General features: G+C 38.2%; 1 protein-coding gene across 3 annotated transcripts in view; it reads right to left on the reverse strand.

The window, feature by feature from the left end:
• Positions 1-126: 126 nt before the first annotated feature.
• LOC127520714 (lysine-specific demethylase 2B) overlaps positions 127-25,637 on the reverse strand; it is a 30,836-nt gene continuing 5,325 nt past the window's right edge. Inside the window, exons 6-21 of one of the 3 annotated variants that reach the window (XM_051909152.1) lie at positions 25,474-25,580; positions 21,338-21,431; positions 18,618-18,771; positions 17,901-18,016; positions 14,540-14,657; positions 11,494-11,861; positions 10,350-10,436; positions 5,159-5,410; positions 4,925-5,068; positions 4,669-4,756; positions 4,183-4,484; positions 3,274-4,091; positions 2,703-2,866; positions 1,809-1,970; positions 1,432-1,650; positions 127-1,161 (exon numbers count right to left, since the gene is read on the reverse strand). In XM_051909152.1, coding sequence (XP_051765112.1) covers positions 980-1,161; positions 1,432-1,650; positions 1,809-1,970; positions 2,703-2,866; positions 3,274-4,091; positions 4,183-4,484; positions 4,669-4,756; positions 4,925-5,068; positions 5,159-5,410; positions 10,350-10,436; positions 11,494-11,861; positions 14,540-14,657; positions 17,901-18,016; positions 18,618-18,771; positions 21,338-21,431; positions 25,474-25,580 — 3,375 coding nt within the window. In that variant the 3' untranslated portion in view covers positions 127-979. Of the gene's footprint in view, positions 1,162-1,431; positions 1,651-1,808; positions 1,971-2,702; positions 2,867-3,273; positions 4,092-4,182; positions 4,485-4,668; positions 4,757-4,924; positions 5,069-5,158; positions 5,411-10,349; positions 10,437-11,493; positions 11,862-14,539; positions 14,658-17,900; positions 18,017-18,617; positions 18,772-21,337; positions 21,432-23,482; positions 23,584-25,473; positions 25,581-25,637 lie in introns of those variants that run through there. The other 2 variants (XM_051909153.1, XM_051909155.1) reach the window with 2 other exon arrangements.

The following is a 25,637-nucleotide window of genomic DNA, read 5'->3' on the forward strand; positions in this document are numbered from 1 at the left end:
AAAAATAGGCGGGAATCGATCGTAATATCTGAATCTTGTACGATTTAAGTAATTTTATGACCATTTTGTACACAAAAAAATATCAAGTTGTTCACACAGTCAAGATTCCGTTAAGCAAAACATAAATACTGGAAAAAATAACTATTTATTCAGGTCAAACTGTGCAAATACGTTTTCCCCCTAGATATATACATATTAAAGAAGCCAAGGTAAGTAATATAGTCGTATGGAAAAGAGAATGTACCTGTAGAACATCTTATAACATTAAAGAACATCACATCTTAAATTAACATTACAGAAACATCTGCACAGTTACTATAGCTAGTATAGATAGGAATCTGCTTAACTTCCTACTGCGTAGAAAAAAAAGGAACTTTGTACTGACTGAATACTGTCAATAAAGTCTAAATATATTTGAGTGCATTTAATACTGCACATAAAGTGTGAAATCCCTTCTGATACAAAAATTAATACTGCATGACGCTTAACGTTTGCATGGTAACGAAAAAAGCACATGCATCTTGAATTTTTCTTTTCTGAGAAAGAAAATAACAGTCAGGTTTGTCACTGCAACACTGCACTGACTATAAAAACCTTTTTTTTTAATATAACATTTATGCAAAATATATGGGTAAACATGCCTTTCAACAGCATTTTAACGTTGGCACACTCTGCCAGCTGTGCCTTGTAAACTTAAAAATTAATAAATGTTTGCTTTAGCAGCACAAAAAAAAAAAAACAGATTGAAAGGCTGAATTGGCCACTAGAGATGAATACATTTCTTCACTTGTGAGCTCTGGCTATGAGTTCAGGCATTTGCTTGGAGTGTGTTGTTTAGCAAGTAGCCATTTTTCTCTGCTGGTTTTCTGTTGAGTGTGTTAGCCTCCACACATCCTGTGTTGAAAAAGTGTAGAAAATGGAGGGCGAAACTGTTAGTTCCCTGGGTTGTAGTTCAAGTTATTGTCAGTGTCTTTGTTGACTAGCTCAGTTTGCTCAGTAGTTTTTCCTCAACAAGTCCGAACTGCACGCTGACAGACATCTCTGCGATGAACTGCTCACAACCCTCTTTGGTCACCTGTTTGCAGTACCGAAGGTCAATGTGACAAATGTTTCCGCAGCGCTTGAAGTAGGTCAATGACAGGTCTGTAACTCTGTTACAAACTGTGGAGAAAAGAAACAGGAATTTAGAGTCCATATTGTTAACTGCTCAGATTTACATCAGTTAATGCTTGACCTTAGAAGCAAAGTGAAGAGTCGTGGCCTTGCATCATGCTTTCCCCAAGAAGCAATCCACCAAATGTCAATTTTCCTAGATCAAGGTGAGTTTGTGTGTGTATACACACACGCACATTATGCATGGTTGTTTTCCAGCCCACTCAACTGTTAGTGTGTCTAACCTGTTATGTGAGGGTTTTAGTATTTCCTGCATACCTGACAGGTTGATGTGAGTGAGAGAGTCTCTGGTCGTGGTGCCGGCTGCCGTAAGGATGTTGACGCTCTGGTCGGTGATGTGGTTACAGTAACTAAGGTCCAACTGAGACAGTGAAGGCATGTGTTTTATGATCAGCTTCAGGGACGCATCTGTGATGTCCAGACCAGCTAGACAGAGATCCTCCACATTCCTCAGTTTACTTCTACTGTCCAACTGACCTGAGAGACACAAATAAGCAACTTTTTACCAAATCAGTTTTTAAACAAGATAACAGAAATGTTACTGTGCTACTTGATGTGTACACATTGGGCTGCTATGAAAAAGAAGAAAAACGGTCAAGAGTACATAAACAGCAGTTAATGCTATCATTTAGTACCTGGTCTGTTGTCTGTTGGCGGAGAGAGTAAGTCTCTTATCTGGTTGTCCTTGAGTCCCTCTACCCACTGCACATCTAGAGTTCTTAGCAAAGGACAACTGGATGTGCATAAAGCAGATACAGCTGCCCACGAGCAGCCTGCCAGCAACAAAACCCTCAGACCTGCCAGGAAACCAACACAAAGTAGTCATGTAATTATTGGACATGAGAGTGGAGTTTGCATACATCAGGGGTGCCCAATCCTGTTTCTGGAGATCTACTTTCATGCAGAGTTCATCAAATATCTTGAGCTGCCTTTAGAAAATTAGTCCAGTGACGTAGGACTGCGCGCGACTTTCCAGTTCCCGCTGGATTTTGTCCTTCGCATATAAGCTTAATAAAGCCTGAACCTCGTCGTCGGTTCATCTGTCATATTTTTTAAACTCCATTGTTGATTCGAATAGCAAACATCTCTTACTGCACGCACCGCAACAGACTTTTAAAAATTTTGGTTAAAAAATAAAATTCTGCGTGGAGTCAACCAATTCAGTTCAGCTCCCAAGTCCCAACCTCGAAAGTTCCTGAACTTTGAAAAAGTACTACCTCGCGAGCAGGGACCTTCTGAGGGGGAAATTTTTATTTTTTCATTTAGGCCCTGGTCCCTGCAGTCGAAACACACCGAGTACCACCCTAAAGTCCCTAGTTCCTGGGGAAAGTTCCTGCGGTGGAAACACAGCTTTAATTAGCTTTGCAGGAAGGTAGATCTCCGAGGAACAAGACTGAGATGTAGAGTACATAGAAATGGTACACTATCTGGAGACACACAATCCAGGTGTACAGTTAACCTGAGGAGCATTGAAACAAAACTGTTTCCATTTTAAACAAATTAGGTGGTAAGTAAAAGTGTGGTTGTACCAGGTAATCTGTTGATTAGCCAGCTGAGCTGCTTCTTGGAGATATTGGTCCAGCTCAGGTCCAGGGAGACCGGCTGTCTTCGGATAATGCCGCTCAGCATGAGAGGAGTGATTGCCTTGCACCGGTTCAGATCGATCTTGGTCCACAGTCTTTTATCACAACACCTGAGAACAAAAGAGTTAACCTTACTATGCATTTAACCAATTTGAGTTTGGCAATTGCTTGGAATACATAACGTGGAGGACCCAAACCTCAAGGATCTGAGCTACTTAAAGCCACTACTGAAAGTGAAAAGATTCACTTCATTTTTGCGACCCAATTCCAATTCAGTGTTTTCATTTTCATTGGTCAGGGTTAGATGTGTGGCTAAGGAAGAGAGCAAGGTAGGGTGCAAAGTAGACCAATAAAAACACATGTATACATCCATGCTCACTTAGTATTGCGGGAAAAGGTAGACCTCTAGATATGTGTTGCAGTATTAACTCTAGTTGCAGTATTATCTCTAGTGCAAACGCAACTTAAAAGCAAAACATACGATGATGCTTTCTTTCCTAATTTCTGGAAGACATACCATCTGTTCCAGGTCTTGCAGACCCGCATGCAGACACACAGGTCTTGGTGTGCAAGGTGGCTGAACACTGCCATCCACACCTCTCTGCGCATGATATGATTCTTGCCATCATCTAGAGGCAGTCGGTCTGGTGGAGGGCTGATCGGAGGGGGGCGAATGACATGCCGCTCCATCTGAACACATTTCGGTGGAGAGCGGCAAGGTGTTGGCCGGAAGACAGGGGTAGGTGTAGTCCTGATCCAACTCGCCGGGGACTGTTCTCGCAAGGATCCGTTTAGTTCACGCTTAGGCCCCAGCCAGTCTCTCAGATGGCTGCTGCCATTATTCAGTGGTTTTCTGTCCTCTCCATCACTATCTGGTTCTGTCTTTACTGTCCTGCCATTTTGATGAGCCAGACGATCCTCTGTCTTTTGGATCTCCTGGTTGAGTTGTTTGCTCAGTTCTTTGCTTAGTTCTTTGTTGGGCAGGCGAGGTTTGCGTTTGGTTTTTCGCTGGATCCTCAACTGTGCATCAACTCCTGAGTCGCTGCTAGGCCCCGCCTGGGTACAACGTCCCTGTGATTGGTCACCTTCCGTAGCAGAGGTCTTGTGTAAAATCTTGCCGTTCTCCTCTCGGCTACTCTTCTCTTTCATCGTCTCCTCTTCTTCTTCCTCCCTTTCATCATCTCCATCATCTTCTTCTGAGGGCACAAAACTGAAGGGTTTCCTCTCTAGTTCTTGTCTGTTATCCTCATCATACTCCTCATCATCCTCTCTTTCTGTCTTGATCTGTCCCAGGACATTAGATGCTGAGAGAGCATCAGGCTTTGAGCGCTTCTTCTGTGGATTTAAAAGAGGGTCAAAATACATGCTTTGCAAAAAATATTATTTCATCTCTTATTTGCTTTTACTTATTCATTTTTCTTGCTACCTTTTTCCTGACATTGCAATCTGAGTCAGAGTCCTTTTCAAAGAGTTTTCTCTTCTTGCGGAGTGGGTTGTCCTCCATTTTGGGGGAACGTTTCTTAAGTGCGTCTTCTGACTTGCAGGTAGGATTGTCCTCTCGTTCTGTCTTCTTCTTCATGACCGGTGAAACAGTAGAGGTGTAGGACTCTGTAGACATGTTCGAGTCTGGCTCTTCCTTTATGTCCCTGATCATCCGCTGCTCTTTGAGCAGAGAGCCAGGGAGATTGGATGCGTACTTAAACCCTGGGCCTCTTTTTTGCTTTGTGGCCAAAAGGCGGGAAAGAAGACAAGACGAATTTATATCAAATACGTTTTATCAGAAAGGTAATTGTTATCTCTTAATAGTTAACACTGCCATCATCATTTACATGATATGAAATTGTTGAACCATTGTTTTCGTTTTTTTTTTTTTTTTTTTTAAGTACATTGCTAGGTAGGACAATGATGCTTACTTTCCCTGTCTTTCCAGCGTGATTGCATTTCGGACACTCCCAGCAATTTGGCAACTCATCATTCACAATGCCACCAGCATCCTTCTCCTGAACAACAGAACAGAATAAGTTTCTACTTAACAGAACAGGAGGCAGACCACATTGTATGTGTAAAATGATAATACAAAATGTGACAAAAAAAAAAAGATTGTTTATGCCATTATGGCTTAGCTATCACAGTTTCCAATTGTTTGGTGGCCTGATTAGGAAGACAACCTTCAAACAATCTGGATGGAGGATCTCATTGCAGATAGCGCACTCCATGAGCATCAAGTTGAACTTGTCCTCCTCGTTCTCTACTGTGTCTTCTTTCCCAGCCTCTCCACACACCAGACACACAGCAGTGTGAGGTAGAACAGGCTGTAAAACATGCAGAGAGCAGCAATTAGCTTTTCCAGATGTCATTCAGCAAATCAAGGATCAAATCTAATGTTGAATACCCAGACTGACCGCTATGCACTGTCTCATGATGCAGGACTGCTTCATGCGGCCTGGTCCACCAAACTTCTTCATGTCCTTGCAGAAGTGGCACTCCCCACACTCTTTGCGTGTACATGCCTCGCACTTCCTGCAGCGTGTTCGTCTGCGCCTGGCACTAGATGAACCACGACTGGATGAGAGCTTCGCTCCACCTGCTGCCGAGCACGGAGCAGCGGATGGAGATGAGCCCATCTTGGGTTTTGGCCGATTAAGCGGCCGTGGCTGAAACATATAGAACACCAAAATTACTTATACAAGGAAAATGAGAAACATGATTAGACTATAATGAGGTCTCAAAATGATCAAACAAAAGTGATTACTAAAAAAGTGAGTTAAAATACATTGTTGCACTGCATAGCTGAACATGTTTGGAAACCAGGACATGGTAGACACAATTTGTTTATGCACAATCCGCTTGCTGAATTGAGCAGTAAGGCAATGCAATGCAGTCAAGGGAACACAAACATAATGAATCACAAATCTATCAACTTTGAAACACCACACTCTAAGAGTGGGTTCATATGGTTCTGTTTTAGTTGTATGTGCTGTTATGCAAATTATTTATATGCCCTCGAGGCACTTTAAAGAAAAAAAAAAAAAGGAAAAAAAAAATAGAAGAACAGCAGCACTGAAAATGAGAAAATATTTTTACTACTCTGACACTGTGGGCAGATTTTATCAGTATTCACAGTCAAGTAAAGTTGGAGAACATTCCCTGCTCTTATTCACTCTGCATCAATGAAAGAAAAATAAGTCAGGATACAGCTGCAGGAACATGCATTAAACCAGTCAATGAATATTCATAGTTTTCACATGATGTCACAAACTTATAGGAACACCCACCTGGAGGACAAAACAAGGCTTTCCTCCATTGCCCGCCATTCACATTTTTGTTTTTCTTCTTTTGAAATGGAAAACTGACAGGCCTGTAATGCAGTTCTATGGATGAACTATTCCTAACAGCATTTCCTTACTAGAAACACAAATATTCCAACACTAATGATTTAGCTGTTGTGCAACAGAGGAAGGATGACAGCAGTAGCAGGGATGTCAGAATGAAAATAAGCGTGTGTGTATTTGCCATTAGATCTCCTTGATGTGAAGCACTTTCCATTATTGATTCAGTTTCCTTTTTGATATTCTTGGCCATCAGGCCAAAATGGCAACAGTGCATTTAGACTTTAAATCATAAGTAAGCTTAATACATACACACTTATATACTCCCAAGCAAGTCAAAGGGAATTATTCTTCAAACAGCAATACTCCACATCCCCTGGGTTGCCATGTCCCCATTACATCAAGTCATGCCTGTCCCTGCACCCACGGCACGACTTTCCTACAGCACTATGGGACACGGGGTGATTGATGGGAATAGATTTGGCCTCCACCCTTTTTATGAACCTTCGGTAATGGAGAGGAAAACACGAACAATCGCATTAGCCAGAGGGGGAACGTGCAACCCGACCTCCTCAATAGGTACTTTTCTTATAAACAGCCTAAGTGGATTTCTCGGCCTCTGAGATTTGAGATTAGCTCTTCAGATGGAGTCAAAAGTCTTGTTTGCACGAAGCTTTGGATTTGATGCTTGTAGTAGAATTGATTTTTTGCCTTGCATGAGTCTTTTCTACATGGATGAAAGGCTGTTTGGTGGAGAGAAAAAAAATACTGTTGTGTTCTTGCTAAAATGAGAAAGCAGAAACTGCTGTTTCACAACATCTCAGATATGATGTGTTATGAAACTGTGTTTGGAGGAAAACAGAAGCACGAATTCAAGCATGTGGTCAGCAGAGCCTGGGGAGAGGGAGATAGTTATGTGGCTGCCAGTGGGAAAAACATTCCAGGCCAAGTCTAATATCTCTTGTTAATGTGATGGATGTCGTGGTTTTGCAATTGTAAGAGCTGCTTTTAAACAGATTAAAGACAAGAGCTTGAAATTTCAGTGAAGGTCCTACAGGACCACCACTCAGAATCTCGTTCTTTTGAAACTATTGGATGTTGGCAAAAATATATGCTGAATTTTTTTTTTTTTTTTGTGTGGGGGCGACACTGGAGTATGACAGCAAAAATAAATCACTAACTCCTTGTGGGTTTAGCTGTCTCTAAATCTCTCATCACTATATCCATATTTTTCCCCACATTAATGCACATTTGTCATTTTGATATCAGATCAAAATGCTCGGAATAAAATTCAAATTTTAGGCTTATCAACAGCTTATCTACAGTCACATGATTGATTTTATTGTTGAAATATAAACTTATCAAAGTGAGTAAATGTTTCACTTCTCAGTTGTGAAACCACTAAAATAATAAGAAGTTTCCAAGCCAACCTCAGCTGCAAACCATCACAGCTAAGTGTGCATGCATGCCATGATAGATTAATACCTTAAACAGATTTGCTTGCCGTCATTAGAGCAGCGTGCAGACAAGGCCAAAAATTAAAGGCTGCATCCATAACGTTATAAAAACTGCCGCAGAGATGAACGACCTCTAAGACAGGATTACTATAGATATTAAGGGCAGTCATGGATTTTGCTTGCTGTCTGGTATAGGTGCGTGTGCGAAAGATATCCATAGTAAACATACACAAACAAGCTGACTCAAGCACTTTGAATGTGATACTGTCATTAAACCAAATGATCTTTATATAAATATCCAACTTAAGAATATTATTCAAATTAATATTAATTAAAATTATTCTGCAAAAACAACAGAAGAAAAAGGAAAAAAAATAATCACACCCAGTTTCAGAGAAAATGACGAGGAAAACTTTAATTGGTAGGGTGTGAAGTTACACTTGATATTTAACACTAAACTCACAAAACTGGATGAGGCAGATATCAGCAAAATAAAGCCTTTTCACTACAGCAAATACAAAAACATATACAAAGGTTGCAGGGCCAGTCCTAAGCAGAGGTGACCAAAAGACTGGAGGTTAACTGATACAAATCACAAACTAGCTTGATCACTACTGCGCCCCTATATATATACATACACACACACACACACACATATACAGTGTATAAGATAGTGAGAAAATAGTGTCCAAGACCAGATGTGTTGCTTCCCAAAAGTTACATTTCATCCAGAATACAGCAACAATTTCATAACTACAGGTCCAGGACTAAATATGCTCACAATAGGAACATGTCTGAACTGTTTTTGCTCACATTGGTTCTTTGTTTTGCCCCTCCCCCATGCGCTCATCTCGTAGGACCGGCTCAAAGAGGCCCTTGTTGGGCTGCGGCCAAAACAGTTAAAAATATCCTTGAAATTGAGGAAGTTGAAAAACACAATGAGCTATACAAATATCTAGAACGAGCGGTGAGAGTAAAGTGTACTTAACTGGACAAACATACTTTTGTATGTTTTTACAAACAGAAAGAGATGCATTTCATCCTAATGATGGACGATTAAATGATAAAGATCTAGCAGCTGCATCCCTTCCTCAGTGCTGTCAGCTTTTTTTTACATTTCACTAGAAGAGCAATACAAAAGGATTCACTGGAAGACATTCAAAGATTCACCCAACCCCAAGGATAAAACAACGCTGGGAGAGTCTCACGTGGGCAGTCGTGCAAACAGACATATGCAAAGTATTCAAAGAACCCACACGCCTTCGAAACACTGCAGTGTGCATTAAAACATCAACTGTATCTGATACACATACTGAAACTATGTGTAGCTGCTGGCATAGCACGTAATATCACAACTTCCACAAATGAAGTGTCACCAATTTCACTTTCATCTGCAACTTCTGAAAGTACCTAACAATACCTTACAGCATCATGTAATGTTACTTTAAGTTCAGGTTTCAACAACCTGCTGCAATATTCATTCAAGAAAAATGGCACAAAAAAAAAAGAAAGAAAAAAAAAAAAAGTGACCTTTCTTTTGGAAATAAACATCAAACAATGTCAGACTACACCAAAATGAGCCCAAGGCTGAGTAGAGTCATATATGTAGTTATCAGTGTTCACCATAAACATTTCTGACAGCTCCTTTATCACGTGTACTTCAGTTACACATGCAAATACACACAAATACAATATTACAGCTGCATGCAGCCAATTGCATCTCTTGTCTTTAAGTCTTAAGGACCCATAGGTCCAGCTTAACATTGCTACCTGCTCAGCATCCGAGTTCTCATAATCCTCCTCGTCGTCAGCTATCAGCGACATGGCCATGGCTCTTAGAGTCCTCTCAGCGCTTTGCTAACTGACATGGCTGTAGCTCCGGCTTGCTACTGGCTGTGAGACGGCACAGCCCTCCCTTCTGTTCCTTAGCCATCAGAGCACACAGGCTAGAGCAAGACATGCTCATGAATATGCAACAGGGGGGGAGTTCCAAGAAGTGGGAAGGGAGGGGAACAGTAGAGCCAATGGGTGTGCAGTATGCAAAATAGGCTCTTTAATATGTGCCAACACAGCTTGGACACAACCAATAGGAAGAGGGCATGCAGAACAGAAGTGTTACATGTTCAAACAGGGTCATGAGGTAAAGAAGAGAGGCCAGTTGGGGCAGTATAAGGACAGATGGTATTTAATCACAAAAGACAGACACAATGGAGGCGAAAATTCAGCAGCTGGGCTTTTAGTAGACAAGACAGTTTTAGTGTCGTGAAGTGGGGGGGGTACAAAAGACAACATCCAATCACGTATGTCACAGTCAATAGGGAAATTAACTAAAACAAGTCTATAAATGCAGATTTACGTGTGATTGGTCAGGTCTAATTTTGGGGGACTGGCAACAATTCCCTTGTGTCTGAAGCTGAGTCATTATTCCAGTGAAATACTAATACAAATTTTCGCTTCACCTTTTCAAACACAAATACACACTGCATCATATTTCCACAGAAATACTACCTCACAACACTACTATTTTGGTGGTACAACAAAAATACGTAGTGACATCAAAACCCACTTGAATTTAAACATCTGCAGTAAAGCACAGATTAAGCTTAAACGAAACACAAAAAAAATAAGAAGGAATGGAGATTTATTAATGGACTTTAATAACATGTTTTGCTCCTTATCTGTTTTGCTGTTAAGAATATTTAACCAATGACATATGCAAATCATATTAATAACCTTAAAGAATTGGTTAAAGAATGTTGCTCGGCCACATATTCATGTTTCTAATTGCTCTGCAAAAACATTCATACCTTGCCTGACTTCTTTGGCCAGCATACAATAGGAGAACCAGAGATGGCCAACTTTGGATTGTCATCGGCATGTTCCTTCAAGACAACCTGTTCAAAAAGTAGAAAGGAAAGAATGAAAAATAACATAAAATATAAAAAAAAAAGTTCAGACACCAAACATTTATGTATAATACATTTGATAAAAGAATGATGAAGTATATTATATTTTAATTTAAATAAAAATAAATAAATAAATAAAACACGAAGGAAAAGGCAAGATAAATTCTAAAAATGTGCATTAAAACAAACGTACGCGCTCAATTAAGTCAGATAAATGTTTTATCCGATAAGAAAACATGCGCATAAACTCTGGTAGAAACACATTTACTAAATAAATTCCTCGATGTGCATCAAAAAAGACGGCATAACTGGACTAACCAGCTGACCAATCTCGTTGCACAGGATCTGAAATGCTGTTTTGGTCATTCTGAAGTGCCTGAGCAAAGTCTGTCGTCAAGGTGGTTTGGTATAATTTCCTCCTGTCTTACATGACTGCGTTCCCAAACAGCAGACATCCGCCTCCGAAAGCAAGATAACATGACCGTGTTTACTGCTTTTCGTCTGCATGCTCTCAGGCGCAAGTAGTTTATTATATACGAAAATCATTATATACAGTGGCTTCTCCTACTGCAGCAACTTTCATTTTTCTTAGTGATATTTAGCACCAGTTTATCAGGAAGTGATTGTTTTGTTGCCTTCAGCTCAATGGATGGAAACGGTCCTTTATTCGCAAATATTTTATACGATATTCCAATTTTGTTAAATTCGCAACTTTGGATGGAAACATAGCTAATGTCACCATAAATTGAGACCACCTTATGTTACAAGCCCACCTGGAGCAAACTGGTGTTGAATGTCTTGCCCAGTGACACAAAATGGTGACAAATCATGCATTGTTCCTTGTAGGGTGTGAACCTTCAACGTGAACCTACAAGTCTTGGTCTACAACTAGGCCACACCACCCAGCAGGTGTTTACTTCCATTTATTATTCTTCATAAAAGGAAAAACTGCAGTTTGCGGCAATCAGGTGGCAGAAATAATGATGTCAATTCAAGGCATTATGTGAGAGACAAAACAAATGACAAGTGGAAAATGTGTAAAGACCTTCACGTCATCTAGCAGTGCTTGTGGATCCTCGATGCCCTCTGGAACACATCTCTTCGTCTCCGGAAGGGATTCCAGCTTCTCCACCAGGGCCTTGAGTCCACTCAACTCAAACTCTGTCAAGTGGGTCCATTTGCCCGCATGCTCTGTTCCAGGTGAGCCAGACGGAGTCTTGGGACACTCTGAAGGGAAGGACTTGGAGCTGTCTTCAGAATCATTGACTGGGGGTTTCAAGGTCTGATAGGGAGGGACAGCTGAGGAGGGCTGGGTCACCCCCTCTGTCTTCTCTAACTGCGTCTCACACGAGTTCTCCTCCATGTCCAGCCGGGGAGCAGAGACGAGACACTCGGTTACAAGCTTGGGTTCAGCTAATTAGGGTCAGAAGAGAACACATGCTACTTGGAAGATCTTCCCGAAATTACCAAAAAGTACACAAAAACGAGAACACATCATGAGCAATTCTAGGAATCATCTTGATAAATAAGAGTGAAATAAGGAAACATGGGAACTTTTATGTACTCTCTGAGATTAAAAATGCAAAGAAGGGCTCATTTAAAAGATTGGCTCATTACTCATGGAGTTCAGTAAGAGTGATCAAAATTGATACTCAAACTCTCTCCAATAAAAATGTTTGGATCATTTCTGCATCTTACACTCAAGTAAGTCCACACTCAGAGTTAAAACACTTGTAGTAGAGGTCTGTGTCGAACTGATTTTTCAGTCCTGCTCCGAGAATTCTGTCCCGCTCCCACTAAAAATAAGTCATATTTCTTCCCTCTCCCATTTGAAACTTTTACCAGGGGTTGCTGCACATTTTTTAAAGTCAAATTTAAGGCTTTTTAAGACCTTTTTAAGACGTGAAGAAATAAAAATTAATACTATACATTAGGGGTGTGCAATATTGACAAAAAAAATTCTCTCTCAATATTTTTTAAAGTTGTTTCAAAAGTTTCAAAGTTTGTTAATAATAATTAGATGATATTTTGCTGAGTGTGTTTTTGTGCTGGTACCATGGCTGATTTAGGCCTGTTGTGGACAGCTGACTCACAAAGACAATTATATTATTCATATTCTATGCGGTGGTTAGTTCACAACATTAACAGAAATTAACATTTTTATTAAGGGGCAATATTTGCAACCTTGAATTGATTTCCAGGGGCATTTTTACCTAGCCTACATAAGGGTATTTTTACCTACATAAGGGCTTTTTTTTTTTAAATTATTAGATGTATGCATCACCTTTTAAGTCAAATTCTAACATTCAAATTAAATTCAATTAAAATAATAACACAGTATAGGGCTGTTACCAATCAAATGAAGCCATTATCAACAAAATCCATCTTTGCAATGCAGAGGTGACACAGAAGCAGCATCAGAAGTTACATTAATATATTTACACTGCATTTACAATTTGTCTACATAAATTTCATTTAATTGTTTTTAAATGCATTTGTAATATTTAAATATGAAATTATTTCAAATTTTAACATTTTAATTAAAATGTTTTTTTAAATATGAAACTAAACTGCCAGTAGGTGGCAGCAAATCACTGTCTTAATGAGTGAGTCATTCATTCAACCGATTTGTTCAAACGACTGATTCATTCAGGAATGAAGCAAATGACCGTCTTTAATTTGAATGGGTCATTGAATCAATAATTAAACTGATTCGTTCAAAACGCGGATTCAGTCAGTATATATATATAAAAAACATTTGCCTGTTGCACGGAGACTGTTCTACTGTTCTTCATTTTGAAATTTTCATTGGCGAAATAAAGAAAAAACAAACAATATTGACAATATTGTGTCTAAAATGTACCTCACAATGTTAACGTATTGTTCCTTTAACTGTTGTATAAAATTAATATCACATTTGCAATCGTGCTGATTTGGGGAAACGGCACTCTTGCTCATGTGATATTGTAATATAACTACATCATATCATACGATAAGACAAAAATTCATCGGGGCAAAAATGCCCATGTATCTTGAATTTTGAGGGGATATAACTGCATACATCATGTAGTGAAAGTGACAAACTCAATGTCAGCTCGCACATCGTTAAAACAATAATTACGAAATCATTATAGACGATAGTACTTATCACACAGCCCTACGCACATAAAAAAAATGAACTTACAACGGTTACTGAACTGACATTTACCCGTTTTCTTCTGCTTTCTCTTCCTTTTGTGTGCAGGAGACAGACGTTATACGCTGTAGGAAATGCAGGTAGGCCCGCGAATTGTCACGTGAACAAGCAAATCCACAAAGAAAAAATAATTAAAAAAATAATATGTACGCTAATTAGTTTTAATTTGGTAAATGATTTAGATATGTCTATATCAAAGTGTCATCTAAAATTTAAGAACTCTCATAAATAAAAATAAGACTTTTTGAGACTTATGACCTTAAATTTTAAAAATCTAATTTAAGACTTTTTAAGGAACCCTGTTTTGCATTTCATCCCCCTCTAAGGTTGAAACCTTAACTGATTTTTCTGTCCTATTTCAGTATAATTCAGTGTCATAGGCTACTTTTTCCTGTTCCCATAAACACGATGCTTTTGACCTCACCTTGTTGCACAATTGATGAATAACATTCTGTACCTTAAAACATAAAATAATTTGAGAAGCTTTATTTTATTTTTAGATATTTATATTGTGCAGGAGTCCCACAAGTCATTTCTTTCTCCCACTTCCTGTGCACACAGCAGTATCTTCCCTCCCTCAAATTTGTCCCACACCGACTGGTCATGCCTGGTTAGGACAAAAAATCTGATAAACTTGAATATAATTAAGAGGCATTCACACAGACAGTGATTAGTTTGCAGGATGGCACCAAGTTGCTGTTCTTTTTGTTTCTAGCAGACATTCTGTATCAGGCGGTGGATTGTGCAAGCTTTATTGTCTGCGCTCCCATTAGTAGTTGCCACATCAAATTATTGTGCATTTACATAAACTTTGTTGCATTGCCAGTGCTCTCTGTCAATCGAAAATGACTTCTGGTTACATTTGTCACAGCAACTGTCAGTTTAGCCAACTCACCAGTGTGAACGCGGAACTCCAGGCTGAGGTGCGAACGTCTGGTTAAGCAGTTCACATACCTCTCCAGCACATACCAGCACATCTCATAGAAGAAAGGGTAGCGGAATTTGGAGTGCACCTGAAACCAATATACAACACTATTATAAACCCTGGAACACTTAAAAAATGCTGTTCATTGTAAGTTCATGATACCTAATGCATTAACTATTGTTTAGTTATACCTTAAACCCTACATTTATATATACACTGCCCGGCCAAAAACACAAGATCAATTTTCAGTCAAGATCTTGTATTGACAATGCAAGAGGTGAGTACTCTGTAAAGTCTTCTCCAGCACATCCCAAATCTTTCAATGAAATTAAGGTCTGGACTCTGAGGTACCAATTCATGTGTGAAAATAATTCTTCATGCTCCCTCCCAAACTTTTTCACAATTTGAGCCTGATGAATCTTGACTTTGTCATCCTGGAACATTGCCATGATATGCATTCCTACATGTTTGTTTAAGAAATGAAAAGCTACACACTCCATCTTTTAGGGTTAAAAAAAAAAAAAAAAGCGTTGCCCAACATATAACATGCTAGAAAAATAATAATCACTGTAATAATGATTCATCCATAGATTCTTAAGTATTTGCCTATTAAAATCCAAACAGCGACTTTTTTTTTTTTGGCTGGGCAGTGTATAAAACTAACATAACTGGCTTCACAATAGATGGCTCTCACAGTATGAGAAAAACTACAACATGACTAAGATGCTTCTCATGCACATATCTTTCCATTGCGGCTCCTCTCCAGGGAGGAAACTCACATTCTCAGAGTTATGGAGGGCTTGTGCTCTCATTCCCTCATACCTCCTTCAGCCAGCGCTAAATTTAGAGCACTGCAATAACGCAGCCCCTGAAACAACAGAGCCAGTGCCACAATCGGTCTTCTTCTCTGCCTGCTCTGTCTAGTAAATATAAAAATAGCCCGGTCCCACCGGCTCTAAGCCCTGCAGAGCACATCAAAGTGTCCTGCAGTGTTGGGCACATTACTTTAAAAAAGTAATTAGTTATAGTTACTAAATAGTAACTGAGTTACATCATTATAAAAGTAACTAATTACCAGGGAAAGTAACTATTGCATTACTTTCATAAATTCAAATATGTCAAATAACTTGGATGCCCCTAATATTAAGTCTAAAAATAAATGATGCTTGATCCGACTCGTGACTCATGATCCGCTCTTGCTCACGACATGAAATTTCTCTGTGCTGTACTATGTGTTGTTAGCCATTAAAGAAAACGTAGTTTCATATTTATGTTTAAATAAGCCTATGTTATGTTTTAAATTCATCTATTTGATTATGAAAAGTGAACAGCATGAGTAATAAGATCATAAGATGCGATATATATATATATATATATATATCGGGAGACATGGAGTGGGTCAGACATGATTTTGACCACTTCATTAAGTTTTGTTTTGTAGAAAGCCTTTCTTTAAAGTGAATTTCATTTTGTAAAAAATATATCTTAATTTTAATTAATGTTTTATTAACCAATTGCCTGGATTTAATAAATAAGAAGCAAATATAGCAGACAATATAATCATGACATGGAGGTGCCGGTGCGATCACTTGCACTTGAACTGGAGCGCGTCTAATAGCTAAATGAACCGAAACTCAGCGGCTGCTTGCCTTACAGACATGAGAAATATATCTATAGAAAGCTTGAAATGTATACTTTTAATAGAAATAATTCAAAATGAAAAAAGAAATAGGCTACTCTGATTATGTAATCTTAATAAAATGTGCATTCTCTCTCTAGGCGCGTCCACATGCGGAGATGATGAGAGTCAGCAATGTCAATTTCAACTTTGCAGCCGACACTGATTCAGAAAACATTAGTCTATTAATAAACAATTAAAATATCTCCTTGCTGTTTTTGTCACATTCATAATCATTACTTTTGCTGGTTCTTTATAGCAAGCTTTATGCGTGCGCTTGAGTGCTATATAGCCTATATTAAACGCTCATTGTTATGGTTTATTCTCTCTAGTATTTAAGAAATTAAATTCATATAAATGTGTTTAGTCAACTAATGGCTTAAATGAACAACTACTGGTTGACTAGAAAAAAAAACTTTTCACATATTTTCGCAGCATGTCACAAAGGGTATTCTGGTTTGAGCTCACGCTCCACTTGCATGCTCTGACACACACACACACACACACACACACACACACACACACACACACACAGAGCCTGTTACATTATTATCAGTTTAAAATTATATTTGTGTATGACTAACCTGTACTATTACTCGTTACTGAAAAAAGTAATGCCATTAGTTATTCCCACACAGCAAAACATCCAGTATTAAATTAACACTTCCAGTGTCACCCGGTGTTTATATAATCCAGTGTGGATTATATAAACACTGGCAATGTTAATTTAACACTAACAGTGTTCATTTAACACTGGAGGTTTTACTGTGCATCACTGGTGTCCTGGAGGTTCTGCTAGCAGAAAGTGAGAGACCACAACTGGTTTGTCACTTCGAAATGTCACAGCACAACAAACTGTTGTCTCTAAAACTGCCTTTTCATTGTCAGCAACTGAGCTACTCAGAAGCGAGAGGACTGAGATCCTGTTTACAGTCCTCTCTAATTTGTGTGGTTTGGGTCATACTCTAACCTTGCTGTTGGTCATATGCTATTTCAGTGATTTTTTAGTATTATTTATATACTATTATAGTATTTAATAATATTTTGAATTAGCTTTTATTTTTATATTTTCAATTTTAATTTTAGTTTAAGTCATTTTGATGTGCTTTTGTCATTTTTATTAGCTTATTTTTTTTAGTTTTATTTTAACACTTCAACTAAAAATGATTTCAGTTAGTTTCCAAAACAACATTTGTAGTTTTTGTTTCACTTTTAAGTTTTTCCATCTAATTTTTATATATTATTTTTAAGCGCATGGCGCTGAAACCCTATTGTAATTGTTAAAATTTCCAAGGATCAGCATTCTTCCTAAAAGTGATCGGGCAGGCCAAACCGTAAGTCGTAGAGACTTGAAACTTTGAGGGCTGGTAGTACTCACATCATCTACAACATCACCAAGGCTTGCCCCAATCGGCCAAACGGGGGCGCTACAGCAGTGAAAAGTATAAAATCGCTCATAACTTCTAAACTGCTAGACGTAGGTTCAAGACAAAATTTTCACGCATTTTGGATTTTTTGAAAAACCTACTTTTGAGAACTAGTCCTAGGTTTCTGGCCTGATTGGAACTTCCACATGCATCAAATTAAAAAGACAAATCCTTCAACGCTGACTGATGAATCAAGCAATCTATATTTTTTAAATAAATGCTTTACCTTTGTTCTGTTCTCAATTTCATAGACAGTGAGCTGCATGGGAATGTTAAAACTGTGTAGAATATTCCCGCCAAACACCAGGGTGTCCTCTGGAGTGTAGACGGCATGGATCCAACCTACACACACAATAGAGAGCAAAAATGTGAACGCTCAATTTCAGCAAAGAAAATTTTGTACAAAGGATTCAAAATCTTCCGCTCTCAAATGTCATTCTCCATCTCATCACTAATGTCAAACATGGCACTAATTTTGAATTCGAAGGCAAACACAAATGACATTTCAGAGCTTCAGTGGAATAATGACTTAAATTTCAGCCTGTTCCTCACTCAAAGCTATTGTATGATTTTAGAAGACTCTGGCCTAGATTTAGTAGCAGCTTGCATCACCTTCTTTTGGTGTTAAAAAACTACTGTACTGACATACAGTGATAAATTAGGCGTAGACACACTTATTTTTGCGGCTGACCTTAGTGCATATGCATTTGTAGGAGTTTCCCTGTCTGACCACTAAATTTATGGCTGGAGAGTATTTAAATAAATCATGCAACGTGACTTACTAAGGTTTCCAGTTGTCAATCCAGTGGCATTTGCACTATTATTTAACGCCGAAAAAAGCATGTCTTAACCAATTTTGCGTCTGATGCCAGGTGCCAAGCTCTACTGTTGGAGCTACAGGAACGTTTCCCTTTAATATAAGCACGCAAGCTTAGTGTGTCACCTGAAGGGATGAAGAACGTGTAGCCCTGTTTCAGCTCTACACGCTGGCAGCCGTCTGCACGGTCACCCAGGAAGACATCGCTCTGTTTGCCTGACAGCACCCAGTCCTCATACAGAGACAGATTGCGTGTGCTTGGAGGAATCAGCCAGAAGACCTGAGGAACATGAGACAGAGAGAGAAAAGCAGGTGTGATTCTAAACTGGGATATGATTTTTCTTCTTTAAAATTAATAATTCACAACCTCGTCAGCATTAACCCTTTATGTGCAAGTTATTTATTGCTTTCCATTTATGCACAGCCAGACATATAGTGTGGTCCAAAGTCAAAAAAATAATAAAGTTGTAGGATTTTGAAAACATTAAAACAAAGAAACACTATGACATGAAGATTCTGCACTACTTCTCAGTTGCAATTCTGAAATTTTCACTTAAACTGTTGCCAATAATAAAATATACAATACAAAATTGTATTAAATAATAAAAATGCAACATAAAAACATTTTCACTAATGATCTCGGAAGATTGCACCAAAATGTATCTCTATAATAAGCAGACATGTGGCGTCCGACTGTATAGTAGGTACTACATTTGGTTTGAAACATACTTCACGACCATTAAATAGTATGAATGAAGTTCGGACGCGCTATATCCACCATGTTGTCATCGTCATGTGACCTATGGCATCAGTTGTGTTGCTTCACCACCATTCACAACTCCTCTCTCGTGGCCTCATGGGATAGTAATCACATGCACATTTCAGAATCTCGCCGGAAATAGTAGGTCTTCTGGGTACTTTTCGCCTACTGTTTTTTGAATATTATGTATTTGGACATACTACTCAGTTGGCGTACTGTTTTTCACCTACTATATAGTAGAGAAGTATTCTATTTTGGACACAACAATACAGCTGGGTCCAAAAGTCTTTTTTTTTTTTTTTTTTTCCCATTTAAACCTGGAAATAATCAGGAAGTTTAAGGATTTAAAAAAAAATTTCAAAACAAAGAAACGTTATAACATGAAGATGTTGTGCTGTTTCTAACTCTCAAATCAAACTACTATGCACATTTTTAACATTCAGTTCTACAATTCATATTAATTTTTTAATTTAAATTGTTGCTAATAGTAATTGCTAATGTCAACGCCGATAGCCTTGTGGGCAGCGCACCGACATACAGTGGCGTTGTGCTTCGGCCGACACGAGTTTGAGTCCTGGCTCGCGGATCTTTCCCTCTTTCTCCCACCTCGCTTCCTGTCCACTCTACACTATCCTATCATATTAAAAGGCAAAAATAAATCTTAATATTAAAAAATATATATATTTATTAAATATTAAAAATGCTAAATAAAAAGCATGTTCACTAAAGGTCTCAGATGTCTGGACCCACCTGTATGTGTAAAAATTTCCTTGCAAGAGAAATTAGTTCATATTTCTAGTGAAAGCAGGAGGATTACATAACGGATAAACTCCTACAACTATTCCTAGAAGTTCCTTTAGTCATATATGTGTCACTCTCGTCTTTCTTGCACATGCCAGCGCTCTTGTTTGACCTTTCAGAGCGGATATTATTTGATACCCTCCAGCAAACACACACACACACATATCCACATACACAAGAACGATTTCTGCTGACACTGCAGCCTCAGCTGCGACGCAACAACACAAACAGGGAAGAGATTCATTTACAAGGCCTCTAGTTACTTGATCTTTACAGATCACAGGCAAAGACAATCCTGCAGCCCTAAAACCCATGGTTTATATGCATGAAAAACAACTAGATGGTCGCTAAGGTGTTCTAGTCTATGGGGTCGCTTTTATTATTCGCCACATGAAAATCATAACTGCTTTGAAAGTAATATCATAAACAAACCCCTGCCCCTAAGCAAGGACAATAATTAGGGTGGGCGATATGACCTAAATGTTATATGAATAATTTGATTTCACAATAATGATATATATCACAATATAATTATTTTTGCTTTAAATAAAGTTGACTAGCCTAACTAACATAGTAAATAAAAAAAATAAAAAAATAAAAAATAAAAAAAACACCTCTCAAGCTTACTGAAGACAAGTAAACAGTCAGTGATAAAATAGGAACAAAGAAACTAATTACAAGCAATAGTACAAAAAGTACAACAGTAAACCTACTTGAAAAACTTCAAGAACTAGATTAGGCCTATAGAAATAGGCTACTACATAAGTTACAAAAGTTTTTCAGTCAAGACTCAAGCAATGAGATTGTTTATAACATTAATGGCACAAAAGGCAGCAGGTTTATTAGGCTGCTGTCACTTTAAGAGCGAATGCGTGGATCTAATATACTGATAGAAAGCGTGTGTGTATCTCAACTGTTTACGTTCACTTAATATATAAACTACTCTGTTAAGAGTAGATGGTATTAGGATGCTTGCAAAGACGGGCATTTTGACACATAAGTGTGTGTATTTGACCGTTCAAGCCCAAAAAAATAAATAAAAAATGAGCAGCAGCTTCATGTGCGCGTTTCAGGTGTGTGCTCTCAGACAACGCGCGCATATACCGAAATGAGTCCTCTTTCGCTGCTTATTGCACTTGAACTGTTTATAATCACTTGTTTTTAAACCGCAAGGCTTAAAAGAGCATTCAAATGATAAGCTTTCGTGACGGCGCAGCACTGCAACGTCACTTGAGCAATAATAATAAGAGTAGAAGCACTTCTAACTACCCAACCGAACACTTACCTTCCTTCCTTTGAAGACATGGTACCATACCGATGTGCCACCAAAGTCAATGTGGAAGTCAGTGAAACAGCCCTTTACACTCATCAGACAGTATCTACCGAGAGAGAGAAAGAGGGAAAGTACAAGGGTGATTTGCAACATCTGCATAAATAGAGAAGAACGATAAATCCCTAATGCGGTTTATAAGTCCTGACAAAAAAAGATTGTATTTGCTAACTGGGAGTAACCACACCATGGGAATGTTCGACTCCCAACTCAAAATTAATATTTCCTTCAAAACCACGTACAGTGGAATTTCCCCTTCTCAATCAACAGCATTATCAAAGCACAGCAAAATATTATGACTTCAAAAAAATTGTTTCGGCATTATGTTCAGCAATAAATCAAGGCTCATTTCTCGTTTGTGGACAGAACATACAGAATGATAGTCATGGATGTGGGTTTGTTTCAGATAAAGCCGTCTCAGCAACAGGACAGGGATGGAAGCTATTTGTGGCTTACGCATTTGTCATCCGCAGCGTTTAGCAAGGAGCGAAATTAATCAAACCCCAAACAGCCACGGTGTCTGGTTAAAATCTGTCCCACTGAGCTGGGAGAAGAAGAAAGCGAAGAAATCAGTTAGCTCTAATGAGCAAAAGGCATCGCTCACTGCAGGGCATCCTGAACTAAAAAATGATTAGGCATCAATCTCGGCGCAAACCCAGATGGTTGAGGGCTTGAGAAACGAGACTTCTAAATTTAGGGTCACCAAAGTATGGATTTCATGAAGGTTAGACATACGACTGACAGTTTAATTATTACCAGACACTTGCATGTGGTATCTCTGCACATCAGATCATGCCAGCTGAAGTTCCGGCAGCATAAATGTCAGATGATGTCACTGGAGATGACATCATATGTTATAGCATCAACAAACACTGAGCACTTTTGTTCCAGATGTTTTCCAAAATAAAAATAAGGCAAAGACAAACAGCTTAACCATCCTTAAACTCATTGACTGCAGGCTGCAGAAGGTAACACTAGGGTAATACCTTGCAACCTGAACCCTCGGAGGTTACATCCTATAATTGGAGCTCTTAGATGAAAGGTTATGAATTAATAATCAATGACTATAGTACCCTCACAGAGGGACTAACAATGCAGTCAACCATTTTTTTTTCCACAGAGATCATGCCATAATTAATTATTAGAAGAATTTTTATTTGTAAATATTAGTAAATTTAAATAAAAATAAATATTTAAATATTAATAAATTTAATAAAAAACAAATTTAACCTTATGGAATTTTTACATCATAGTTTAAAAATAAAATATGAAAGATATTAATAGAATTTTTATATTAAAAAAAGAATTTAATATTTAAAAAACATTTAATATTAAAATTATAATTTAACATTTTAAAACAATTGCATAACACTATGTGAAACAGTAAGCATATATATGCCATGTTTTTAATTTGTGCATTCTCATATTAACATAATTTTAATATTATTATTTAACATTAATTTGTATAAAAAACAAACAAACTTAACATTAATATAATATTTTAAATGCCCCATTTAAACCCATGTATAACTCCATGTGAAACAGTAAGCATATATATATATATATATATATATATTTATTTATTTATATAAAATAATCTCCTGCCATATCTGTTTTGTACGTATATTTTGTGCAGAATGGCATTTTCAGGCTACTTGAGCTGCATTTCACATTCTACAACTGTATACGTGCATAATGACACCTAGGCAGAAAGAAAGGCAATCAATATTTCTGTTATATGAACACCGAGACTGTGTATTTAGTATCTAAAACCATGATCGCTGCAGCCCGTGTCATTCATCCTACAGAGTAGTCAGCGAGGGGGATGACGCACCAAAGCAGCCAAAACAAAACTATAACCTTGATGTGCACAAACATGCTTAGTGAGCTTTTAAAATTTCAGACCACACATGCAACCCTCACAAACATTTATTTCACCAGACCACATAACCATAGGCGGAATGACCACAAATGAATGATCACACTTTCTTAAAACAAGCAAAGAAAGTTCACCAAACTGTACTAGAACCATAAATCCTAATGGGACCTCTAAAGGATTATTTGCATTAACAAGTTTTCAGTGAAATAAAAGACACATACCCAATAGATATTCATCCCCATTAGAGACACTTCACTGTTCTGACATCTGCCCATGTAACTCAAAAGAAGAGAACTGAACTGACTTTTAGCGTTGAATTCCTCCTTTATAAAGAGCTTCATGAATACAGAGAGTCGGGAGGAGGGAGTCAAAGGGAAAGTGAGATAAAGATAGAGAGAAAGAGAGAGAGAGTGGGCTTTCCTGTGTAGGAAATACTCCTATGCCATATTCTGATTGGCTGAGGAGGATTCATTGGGATACTGCAGCAGCCTGTGAAGATCCGCCTCTTCGCTGCATTAGAAGTGTGCTGCCTAGCAACCTGATGGAGTCACGGCCAGCTGCAGGCGAAAGAAATGCGCAGCATACGCCGAGGAGCAAAGCAAGGGACTGTGGGAAATGAGCAGACCTCATCTTGGACTAATGCAGGATGTCAAGAGAACAGTTTTTAGACTGACTCAAGAAGCTTTGACTGTCAACATTGAGCTGTGTTAAAAAGCCAAAACACTTCCTGAAGTTAAAAGGTAAAAACCTTGTCGAATTACGAACATGTAATTCAACTATGTGGACACTGAAAAACTCATCTGAATTTTATACTTAAATATTACTAATATTCAAATTATTTTCACATTTAAAAGGAATAATTTCAGTTAGGGGGACAAAGCTTTTGGCCACAAGAGGGCTCAATGAGCAAAATATTAATGCACCACATTTAAAGCGATAAAATAACATGACTGTGTGTACAAAAAAAAAGTGCATGACAATTAAACTAACGTTTATAAATCAAATATAATTTCGTAAATTGCATAAACAATTATGAAAAATACAACAGCATGTATTTATGCATAGTTGAATACAAATAGCCGAAGCGCCAATCACAGAGTACTTTTTGTGCTTAAAAACATGAGATGGAAACTTCTTTTAACTTTACATGGCTTTCTAAACATGCGGCTCTCTTGTGCGAGACCACAGACTGTATAAAACAATGGACGTAGTGTCTGTGACGTCACGCGTAAGTTTCTGAAGAGCATTTATGTGGGCGGAGCCGGCCGACGCCATCTTGGCAGCACATCACTCCAGCAGACAAACGGCTAGTAGTGACAGCAGCGGCAATCCACCTGTCACTCAAGTGGCCACGCCCTTTATTATGCAGAATTTTAAGACTTGATATAATTTAAACGGATAAGTTAAAAAAAAAATTGACCCCCCTCACAGTTGTCATTAAGGGCAAAGTTAGCTATATAGACCTTTTGTACCAGGCTGTAAACATATTTTTTCTCTGCTGTAAAGTTGGGCATGTTAACATGGGGGTCTATAGGATTGACTCCCTTTTGGAGTCTGTTTCTAGCGGCCAGTCGATGAATTGCAGTTTAGGTCACTTCTGTGTTGGATTCAAGAGAGAGACCGGAAGGTTGCCGCTTGTGCAACAGTCAAATATGTCCGTCAAGTACATGTTACATAGAACACAATGCGTCTGTGTGAACAGCTTGGTTGTGGTTTTGACGTAACAGAGATCTTCTCAACATTGAGCTTCTCCATTTCTGCAATGTTTTGAATGTACAACGCAGCAGCGCCGCATCAAGTGGGTTCAACTGGATAGGCTAAAAAAACCCATTAAAACGCAACAACTCTTACATCATTCATTGCATCTCGTTCTCCACTAATAAAGCTGCCTGAAGCACACCTAAAATTTGAATGCACCGTTTTTGCATTCTAATGTGGATTTTTATTTTAAATTCGATGAATATTCGAATTTTAATTTGACACCAAATAAAATTGGAACAATAATGATTATTTCCAAACAAGTTTCCACAAACACATTCCCCTCTCCAAGTTGACTACGACTAACAGACACACTGTCCAGTTCTTTTCTGCCATTTACAAAGTCTAATCTGTCACAAAGCCTAAGATTTCCCAGGACACACTCTGAAAAAGTACAGAAAAAGCAATGGCTTTAATTGTTATTTGTTTTCCAAAAATAAACATCAAATGTTACCTCTGAACTTTGGGATATTTCATCTCAGACATGACGTTTGTGGCTTCAGTTTGTTTCTGCTTAAGATGCCGTGGCCACATATTGTCCACCCAGTCCACCAGATCCACCTTAAAAAAAAAAAAAAAAAAAAAAAACAGAAACACTAAAGTGACAGCCATAAACTT

Source organism: Ctenopharyngodon idella, chromosome 10 (assembly GCF_019924925.1).
Source record: "Ctenopharyngodon idella isolate HZGC_01 chromosome 10, HZGC01, whole genome shotgun sequence".
NCBI lineage: Eukaryota > Metazoa > Chordata > Actinopteri > Cypriniformes > Xenocyprididae > Ctenopharyngodon > Ctenopharyngodon idella.